The sequence below is a fragment of the Chaetura pelagica genome, unplaced genomic scaffold, assembly GCF_000747805.2.
Source record: "Chaetura pelagica isolate M959 unplaced genomic scaffold, ChaPel_1.0 scaffold66, whole genome shotgun sequence".
Lineage (NCBI taxonomy): Eukaryota > Metazoa > Chordata > Aves > Apodiformes > Apodidae > Chaetura > Chaetura pelagica.
In genome coordinates this window covers 4,187,308-4,198,362 of record NW_009953811.1, presented here as the reverse complement: position 1 = coordinate 4,198,362, position 11,055 = coordinate 4,187,308, and the positions used below count along the sequence as shown (strand labels likewise).

The 11,055-nt window shown below is 36.5% G+C and overlaps 1 protein-coding gene across 1 annotated transcript in view; it reads right to left on the bottom strand.

The window, feature by feature from the left end:
- Positions 1–9,081, bottom strand: part of USP6NL (USP6 N-terminal like) — a 122,438-nt gene extending 113,357 nt beyond the window's left edge. The window contains exon 1 of the mRNA XM_010001270.1: positions 8,990–9,081. Coding sequence (XP_009999572.1) covers positions 8,990–8,993 — 4 coding nt within the window. The 5' untranslated portion in view covers positions 8,994–9,081. The remainder of the gene's footprint in view (positions 1–8,989) is intronic.
- Between the last annotated feature and the right edge of the window lie 1,974 nt (positions 9,082–11,055).

Sequence of the window (11,055 nt, the reverse complement as noted above, 5' to 3'; positions counted from 1 at the left end):
GGGGGGGGGGTGCAGAAATAAAGATGATTTTTTTAAAAAAGGAAGAACCACCCACAACACACCAGCTTCCCAAACCAGCTTGTGAGTCTTGCACAGCCTTCTATTCCCTTCAGCAATTGGAGCAGATAGGTACAGGCATACCAATAGCCTTGAACAAATTCCAGTGCTATCTTGTCTGTCTCCCACATCATTTTAAGAATTAAAATATTTTAATTGTAGGAGGTTCTTTTGCAATGAGAGATTAAACAAACCTTAAAATCAGTTGATTGATAGGATATCACCTAAGTGCTGCTACTTTGTTTATACAAACACCTGCAACCATCCTTTAAACACTGAAGGGCAACAGACTGGTTAGTTTAAGTAAAGATCTTAAATTTATACTAACACAGAGCCAGTAATCCTGCTAGGATTACTTGCATAACCCCACTTATGGCAACAACCCCAAATAGTTTCCATCCATGCAACAAACCAAAGAAGTTGTTTCCTACCAAAACTTGGGTAAAGAATGTCAGTCAATACAGTAAATTTAGCTTAAAATAATCACATATCTTGCAAACCTGGTGCTTTGTTTCTTGAATATTAATATAAATAACAAAACATAACATAAAAAGAAGCTGCAGCTCACTTATTTTTCTTAAATTTGATCAAGTTACACTAATAAGCAGCAAAAGCTTGCTTCTCCAACACACTGGTACATATTATTCAATCACTTGTTCAGAAAGTGAGAACAACATGACTCAGAACAGGCAAGAAAAGTCCTCCTAATACCTCACTTAACACTGCTACTGGAAAAGTTCATCTTCAGCCCATTTCTAATCCCTCATCTGACTCAGCTGCCATTTTGTGAATTCTTTTACTCAATAGGAAATTATAACACCTGTAGGGAGCTTAATTCTGCAGCCTCTAGAAAGTCCTCCCTGCAGTAACTAGAACATATTCTGTGTCTACATAGTGCACTACACAAAGAGGGGGCACCTCGCCAGACATCTACATTGATAGCTCTTGCTTTTCAGCTGTACTTCAGCTGTGAATTTCTGCATCTTTCCCCCTTTGGAATGCACTTGACCACTACTCTCAACTTATCACAGGATGAATAGGATCGCAAAAATATGAATTGCTTGCATTGTGGTGGATACTTGATACTCACTTCAGAGAACAAGGTTACAGTGTTCTTTTCTGCTTAGTCCTTCTGCTGCAGGAGTACCAAAGACACATAATAAAGGTGTTTTTATTGCAATGTTTTGTATAAAGGAGCACAGAGACAGGCCCAAAGACTAAAATTTAAATTAAAATAAAAAAAAAAAAGCAACAGGAGAGTATTATCATGCCAAAGGGATGTACCAACTGTGGATACCAATTAGTTGTAATAATTCAGCAGTCCTTACTGGCTATTATTCATAACAGCAAGAGGCAGAAGAATTTAGAAAGACAACTTTCCCTCTCTACATACACCCAAATAAATAAAATAATGGTTACATATTTTAAGTATATAGTTTATAACAAATACAGAAACATAGAATGTCTTGGGTTGGAAGGGACCTCTAAAGCTCATCTAGTCCAACCCCTCCCTCTACAGTAAGCAGGGACATATCACACTAGAACAGATCGCTCAGAGCCCCATCAACCCCAACCTTCAATGTCTCCAGGGATGGGGCCCCCACCGCCTTCTCTAGGCAACATGTTCCAGTGATCCACCAACCTCATATTAAGGAACTTTCTCCTATTGTCCAATCTAAATTTACTGTTTTTTAGCTTGAAACTATTACCCCTTGTCCTATCATTACATGCCCTAGTGAAAAGGTCTTCGCAGCCTTCTTATAGGCCCCTTTCAGGTATTGGAAGGTCACTACAAGGTCCCTCCAGAGTATCCTCTTCTTCAGGCTGAACAACCCCAACTCCCTCAGCTTGTTCTCATAAGAGAGGTGCTCCAGTCCTCATTTTTATTGCCCTCCTCTGGTCACACTCCAACAGGTCCACATCCTTCTCGGTTTGGGGGCTCCAGACCTGGACGCAGCACTCCAGGTGAGGTCTCACCAGGGCAGAGCAGAGGGGCAGAATCCCCTCTCTCTATCTGCTGGCCATACTTCTTTTGATGCAGCCCAGGATGTGGTTGGCCTTCTGGGCTGCAACTGCACATTGGTGGCTCATGTCCAGCCTTTGATCCATTGTACAGCCAAGTCTTTTTCCACTGGACTTCTCTCTAGCATGTTTTCCCCCAGCCTGTATCCATATCTCTGGTTGCCCCAGCCCAGGTGCAGGATCCTGCACTTGGCCTTGTTGAACCTCACGAGGTTCATCTGGGCCCACTTCTCCAGGTCCCTCCATATGGCATCCCATCCCTTTGGCATACTGACTGTACACCCAGCTTGGTGTCATCAGCAGACTTGCTGAGGGTGCTCTCAATGCCACTGTCAATATCATTATAGTACAAATGTACTGTAATGAAGTTCAGATATTTACGTGAAGTGCAAGTGTTTAAAAAGAACATCTTCAGTAAGCAATAAATGAGAACATAAAAAGACTGGTCCTCCAATAACATTCATAATGGTAATTCACCTGCCACAACTCTGTCAGTTCAAAACTAACAACAGTTTCCTGCCAGTGCTGAGATCTTTGTTTAAAACCAGAAATTACATTGGTTTAAATGAAGGTGTCATGTTGCACTAACTTATTTAGACAAGCCCCAACAGCCTGATCATCAATTTAAAACTGCAGGAAGAAAAATATATAAATATTTTTTAAAACTTTTTTTAAATGTTCACGCAATGTATATGAAATACATGCAGAGAGTTTTAAAACATTTAGCTTTACTATCAATTCTTAACTAATTTAACTGAAACAATACCTGTTTGTTGACTAAGCTTTACAGAAAGTGAAACTACTGAACTTGAACATAGCATCTAGAAGCAGAGCTACTGAGTGTGATAAACACCTTTTTGGTAGCTACAACCTCCTGTAAAGCTTATGAAAAGAAACTGACTCCACTTCAGTCTATGGAGCTTGAAGACTTATTTTGTTCAGTTAAAAAAAAGTGACAGATTAAACTGAAAAATGTTTATCGTCCTCTTCAATCTAAAAACAAATTTGAAGTGCAAGGAAAGACACAATTTACCAATCCTTAATTCTCTAAAGTGATCAAAAATAAAGGAAGGATTAGGGAAAAATTAATCTTAAAAGTATGCCTAAATGCAGATGAATTTTAAAAATATTTCATCTGTGTACTGATATATTTAAATACTATGAGAAAAAAAGCTTTGAGGTTCAGAAGTTGCATCATTATGTCAGCTGAATAAATAAGAAGAAATGCAACATCATAAAATGTGAATATTAAGAAAACAAGTAAGTTTCCACTAACATGCTTACATTTCCTCAATGTGATGCATCAGTTCTGTGCACGTGAAGTATATGAGTTTATATTTCCTTGCGACTTTTGCACCCTCTGCATGTAGAGGAGCAGTCTAATTACAGCATCGGTGAGAAACTGGGTCATCAGAGATCTGATTAGCTCTCTGGAGATGCCTCTCCTCTCTTAGTACAGAGGAAGATGAGATAACTACATTCCTAACCAACTTCAACTATAGTTCCATATACACTTCACACAAGGGAAAAACAGCAATACCACTGGGAAGAAGACAGTCTCACCCACCGGTGACTTATTCTCACCTCTGAGTTTCTCTCCCTGCATTACAGCTGTACAACCATTTATGTAGCTCTGCATAACAGTTTATGGAGCCCACCCAATTCAAATCAACTTCATGAACACTCCTGCAACAAGGAAAAATGCAGGAATTCAGAGAGGAAAAGGACACCACCCCCTCTATAAACAAGGTCAACATTTTAAGGGAGTCATGACATTTTGAAGAACCTCAATTCAGTCTTGGCTCCCACAGGCCAGAACTTTCTAATGAAACTCAGCTTCATTCCAAGCTTTTCTGCAAATCCATACCAGTTTCTGTAACTCGTTTACTCTGACCTCTGAGTCTGCATTTTATGTCAGAAAGCTACCTGGGCTTGCTGACAGCCTCCCTCCAGTGCTAGCTGCACTGCACCAAGGAGACAGCCAGCAGATCCAGCATTAACTACCAGTATCTGAAGAAAACAGAAGTTAAAAGTTAAGACAACACAGAAGAGTAACAATGAAACAAGATCCAGAATGGTGAGCACTTCTCCTGACTGCTAGGTCCAAGAGCCAAACACCTTTATACAGCTGTGTTTTTCATGCTTCATCCTCCCACTACAAAAAAAAAAAAAGCTACTACCCTACTACTCCAGATTCAAGTCCTCATTTTTAAGTACAGTTATGTAGGGGGTAAATTGCCCTTGTTGTTTAAAAAAAAACAACAACAAACTAAACAGAACAAACATAACTATTGTTATCAATTAAGTAATGTTTATGGAGACACAAATATTTTAAGTATCTTGTGGTTTTCATTCTTTTCCAGATTGTTGTACTTCAGAGGGGTTATTCTTTTACTTACAGAATATTTTAACCTTATCCCAAGTCTTCACACTAAACTTTTTTTAATCTGCATCAAGTCTCTATCACTTACGTAATACAATTCTTTTATCATTCAGATTTTCAGTTTTCAATAGAGAATTACTATTTCAATTTTCAGCAAAGGTGGCCTAGGATACAACAGCTTCTTTATTTCTCGAGTCATAGTGTTTCTAAAGATTAGAAGATAATTGTGCTGTGAAATCAGAAGAGCAATTGTTAAAGAAAGCACTTCACATAATAAATCTCCAAGCTTGTATTTTATTACTGGGTTTTCAGGTTCACGGTTCAAAAATAAAACAAAAACTTAGCATGTAACATAATAAACAAACATCTTTTAGCTATTCACTATTATACTTCATTATAACGGTATTTTAGCTTACTTCTAAGCTCTCCTTCCCCAGCATGCAGTTTTACTTAAGAATCAGAACTTGGGTCTTTCTCCTTTCTTTGAATTGCAGCTGTTGACTACAAAGCCTCTTAAACTACATCAATCAGCTTTATAATTATTTGCAACACTTCAACTCAAACACACACTGCCACCTTACACTCTGTGTAAACCACTAAAAAACCTGCCCATTTTCCAGCATTTGATTTATGGACAGCTTGACTTGGTCCTCAGTTCACCACAAATTCCTTCTGGCATACTAGGCAAAGACTAAAGGAGAGGGAAGAAAATTGATCCAGCCTTAACCAAACAGAATTTTCTTTAGCCTAGGAAGCTTTGTAAGAGTCCAGAACACACTTCCCCTGGTTGCAAGTGTAGTAATAACAATACATACTTGTTAAAGCATTAGATCTTTATCTATTAAGACTGATCTTAACACTTGTTTCAATTCCCATTATTATTGCTCCAACAGCCAAACCTATTTCTTTACACACACTACAAGAATTCAAAAGGAAAAGAAATTTTCTTTCATTTTTTTAGAAATGACAAAACCCTAAGGTTCTTCTCTGAACACAAACTAGAAAGCCAGCTGTAATGAGAGGTTAAGATGAATAACCAATCATCAAACACAAGCAGCCTTTAATCACACCATTGTGGTCTTGATTTGAACTGGTGAAGCACAAAGTTTCCCACCTCATTACCAGGCCACACTGACCATTTTCAAAATATAAGATCGCATTCCATAGAATCTGTCCAGACACACAGAAAGCACTGCTAACCTCAGACAATCATGAAAAAAAACCCTAGAGATTATACTGAAGCATGAAGAATAGCAGGTTAACTTCCCAACTGCATGCAGTGTTAAGTTCTTAGGAAAAAAAATTAAAAGCAGAAAGACAAAGCCAGGAAAGGATTATTCTGTGCAAGTTACAATGACAGCAGAAAAAAATTTACAAGTTGGCACTGCATCCTATATATTTAGGGGGGGGAAATGAAGATGTCAGCAGCTTGCTGCAACAGTGTGTACTAACATTTAGTTTAATTGTTTGCAAACTGAGTTCATTGCAGCAGCTCAAGTAAGTTCACTGCATTGCCCTTTCTTCAAAGGAGAAGGCACAGGAAAACTCCCAAACATAAAAACTACAGTTAATAATCTGAGGAATTTATCATGACACTCTGGCAACTAAATGTCAACAGCTGGAGAAAACAGAAAATGAAATCAATTCTTTCTGTGATTCTAGGTACGTTACATACAGCCAGGATTTCCCTGACAAGTTACCATTAATACAAAAATAAATAAAAATCAATCTAACTTGGCTACACTGTATAGTCTTACCCACCCCTTAAACATATGATACCTCTGTCTTATGGGGCACAGAATCATGGAATCACAGGACGGTAGGGGTTGGAAGGGACCTCTGGAGATCATCAAGTCCAACCCCCTGCCAGAGCAATGTTAAAGTATAATTTTAAATACAGATTTGTCTTATCCTTATTTATGAAAACAGACATACCTTTATAAAGGTGTTCTACAGAAATGAAAGCCTTAATAGAGAGTGCTCAGTTTTAACATCTTTCAAATACTCTGCATTCCACAACAACTAAAACCAACTACTATGAATGGCAGACTGCAATTCTGTCAATACTCTTCTCCAATATCAGAGAAGATCCAATAAAAAGGATGAGAAGCACTTACCTACACACCTGGTAACTGTTAAGTTATACAACAGCAGTAGCTCCCCTGTTCACTTTGCAAAAAATTTTAACTGATCACTTGCTTAAAAATAAGTTTGTGTGTGCTCTTCTTAAATGCCAAGATATTACAATTTACTTCTACAAGCTGCTTCGATAAAATAATATGCTCTATATAACAAACTCCTAGGACAACAAATATGATGTAAGGTAAAAATAGTTTTTAAGGTAATGGATAAGGTTGGCAGAAAACCAGATACAAACTGCCTGTGAATAAGTTTAGAACAGACATTAGAAAAGGGATTCAATCTTTTTAGAACGGAGATGCTAGAACAGTCAACAGTCACAAACAGAGTAAGATACCTTACGAGTATCACAAGAAAAATAACAATTAGGATTCCGTAACTTCGCCTGCACATAACAGCACTAGTTTTTCAACCATTAAGTTATTTGCTTTCATAAATCAAACATTCTCAGATTTTAGATCATAATTTTAGATACATTTTCTATTTGAATCACAGTAGGAGATGGACAAGTTCATAATACTACAGACTGCCATCACTTCTGACACATCTAGCTAGTCTAGGTGCCCACAGATTTTGTGAGTAAGCTTCTGTGTAGATGTATGCAAGTAAATGCACCATCGTAAGATGACAAATACCTTACAGACTGAGGTACCTAGTAGAGAAGAGCCTAAAACTATGTAGACCATGCTTATAGTTCAAGTTTCTCTTAAGTAAACCATAAAATAAGAAAACCAACACCAGCTGAACATAAAAATTTTATCTTCACTCAACCATATTTTCAAAAAAAGCATTTTCTTTTGAGCCCTTGAAGCCCATCACTTAGCATGGACTTAAGCATCTTATCTACCACAGAAATGTGGTGTCCTGCAGAAACTGTATTTTGAATAACATTATTATTAGGCACACAAAAAAAGTACTCCCATTTGAATACAGGTCTTCATTCTAGCTAATATAAAGCTAAAATCTGCAGTCTAGAATCACATTAAAAATCTCACCAAAATGAAGGGTGTTTTACCCAAGTCACAACAGTATTTGTTGTACAGCACCTTGGTGAGTCAAACTTCACACAGCAACTCTGATACAAAAAGTAGAAAGATTTACAGATATTTGTTATTTTTAAGGCCACACACTAGGCAGTAAGACACCACATGAGAATAAAAGAAACAGATTCATATAGTGGCATTTGACAAATCAGGATATTCAGGTACTTGAACAGCTGCCTGTAAAGTGGCCATTTATGCAGCACAGTAAATACTTTTAAGTGTCAGAATATAAACAAGTGTGAACATCAGTACAAGAGAAAACATATAATTCTATATAAATACTAAAACAGCTCAATCTATGCTAAACATAAACCCTAGAGTTCAACAATTCTTTCCGTCCTTTTTTTCAGGGTAGTTTTTCCTGTACTGCATTTAGCAACCATTTCCTCCATCATTCTTTTTTCTTCTTCCAAATGTCAAAAACTATCATTTTTCATTGAATTTGACAAGAAATTTAACCAACAATTTTCTTTACTCACTTCCTCCCAGAAAATCAAATGGTCTTATTTTACTAACATAGGATATAATTATCCTATGAACTAGATGCACTTTCTTCAACAGATTCAGTACAGCTGTGTTGAAACTAAGCTACATTGTAACTGCAGTCCTGTGTATATGAAGTTATAACCTTATTACTACATGATGTAAAGCTAGGTAATGTTGCTGCCAAGAATTATATTAAGAAGTCTCACATCAGCAAAAGTTATAAAAGACCTTTAAATACCCAAAACAGTTCACTAAAAAGATATTATCTTACACATCAGATATGGCCTAAAACAAAACTTCAGGTGTCTTTCATCGTGTTTTATCACCAAAACAGATCTTAAGTCACACTTTTCTATGGCTCAGGACTTCTCAGTGCATGCCAAAATTCCTTTGGGATCAGACTTCTATACTGGAATTTGAGTAATATATTTATTTTTTCCAGTAAAATGAGGCCCATTCATTTTATGTTGGATTTTTACCAGCTATTTTAATTTGCTGGACAGTCACATATTTTGGAGTTCTTTGCAAACCCAAGGCATTTCCCCCTTAGTTCCATGTTTTATTTATGGTGTAAAAACCAACACATCAGCTTGTTACAGAACTCACCTTCCTGAAAATGATACCACAATACCAACATAGAAGCCTTACACAGCACATATTGATCAAATATTTTCAGATTAACAACAGCACCTGCCAAACCTCAGCTTTATTTTATTATTTTTAAAGGGCTGAAGAAACAAAACTCAGGATGAACATTTTTAAGGAAGAACCTCCTTCCAAAACCCACTACAGAAGTACATTTATTCTGAACTGCAAACCAAGGGTTTTTTTTTATTCTGAAATAAAGTAATCTACTCACTCATGACTGGAAACTTCTTTGCATATAATCCAAGACAGATCTTGAAGCAAGGTATCCTGTTGGAGAAGGTTTCTCAGAGGTATACATGTCCTGATGATGGTAGGAAAATAAAGAGAAAGAATTTTTTCAACTTCAAATAGCTAAAATAAATGTTTATATATAAATTGCCTTTCCTACTATCTTTTCATTCTTCCTGTTAAAAAACAGAACACAAAAATGTATTTGTTATGACTGACAAACTTTACTGTTTATGGATATATTTTTGAAGTTTATCAACTCAAAACCTGTACTTTGTTCTGACGTTCATATAAATTTGAATTACAAAGAAGTTTACTACATAAGCACGGATCAGTATTAGCATCCAACACTTTCTCCTCAGAAACAAATCCTGAAAATGGTACCATTTCTAGCAACTGTAACTGTAAATCAAATCAGTCAATTCATAATTGACATGAAAAAAATACATATATCCAAGTAGGGCCGATATAGATTCTCTAACTTGGCTCTCCCCAAAGCAAAATACAGAGGAGTTAACTCCCAACAATGACAGCCCAGCAAGCACATTATGGAAAATTTATTATATAATCTCCATACTGCTGCTAAAAGCAAGTTTATACAAATGTGATAGAACCATTAAATAAAAGTAACTTCACCTCACAGCCAAGATTAAAAGAAAAAACCCAAACTTATCTATTGAGCTAAGGGTCTTCCTCTAACATCTGTACAAAAAGTTTCTGCAAATGAAGAATATTATGCAATTTATTTCCTCTTTTCAGAACCAATTAAAAGGCACTGAACTTGATGATCTGTGCTAATCCAGCCAGATAATATCTTGTGCTGACACAGATTTCAAGTCTCAACTGTCCCAGTCTCTGAATGTCTAAAAAAATTAAAATACAAAAAGACAAAAGAAGAGATCTAACTTTTTCTGAAGTATGACTTTGCATAACATTTACGGATTTACAGCACATGCAAAGGTAGAGGAACTATCACAGGACTGGGATTCACATCACAAGAAGGCTCCTTTATCAATTGCTAAAACCATTTTTGTAAAAACATTTTAAAAAAAACAAGACACCAAAACCACCTTCACACCACAAAAAAAAAAATAAAAAAAAAAAATCCAGCTGTCAAAAGGAAGCCTTCAATAATGCTGCAGACTGAAAATTACAACCAGCTTCTTTTGTACCAAAAAAGTAACACACAAAAGAGGCTTAACAGGGGAAGAAAATGGTATCAATGGTGAGTAAGTAAGTATGCAAACACTATTAAAAAAAACCCCATAAGCAAACACAAAGCCATTAGTTGGTGCAGTCATTAAGAACAGTTTGAATTGCAGCTTCTGTCAATTTTCTGTGAATGGCTGCAACGTTAAACATTTAAGACAGCCTAATCAAAAATAAAGCATCTGGTTAAAAACTACTGTTAGAACCACAGTTTTGTGAGATGCCCTTTGATTACTGATGTCAAAATGAGCAAATATAGCTTTCATGATATTTATTAATGTACTGAACTAATTACACTTATAACTTTAAGAACATCCAATGAGTCACACAGATAGCCCTCAACCCAGGCCCAAAGCCCTTTTCACCAGAGCTCCATACTACACTTGAGCCCAAACTGCTCTTCATTTTCACTGAGTCAGCTGGAGGACCAGAGTCTCCCATTCAACTTGATTTTCTAAAGGTATAGTCTCACCTTAGTCTTGTAAATATGAACTAACAATACTTTGCCTCAGAGACATTGAATTACATGACATTTTATTGTGTGTATGTACGGGAAAAGGCTGTTCATTAGGAAAAAACAAATTATCAGTTTTGAAAATCACTTAAAGCTAACAATAGCATCATTATTGTATCATTTATAATAATCCGGTCAAGTAACACTAAGGAAACAAGCAGGGGGAAATACAGCAGCTATATACTACCTAGGAACATGTCAGAACCATGAAGAAGTGAATGTTCTGGTACACCACAGCATCTTGAACTCCAACTTCCAGCTATAAAGTGTTACCCTGTCTTGCCTTCTGTGTATAAATATTTTGCTGAGCTATTGCTAACCGCTCT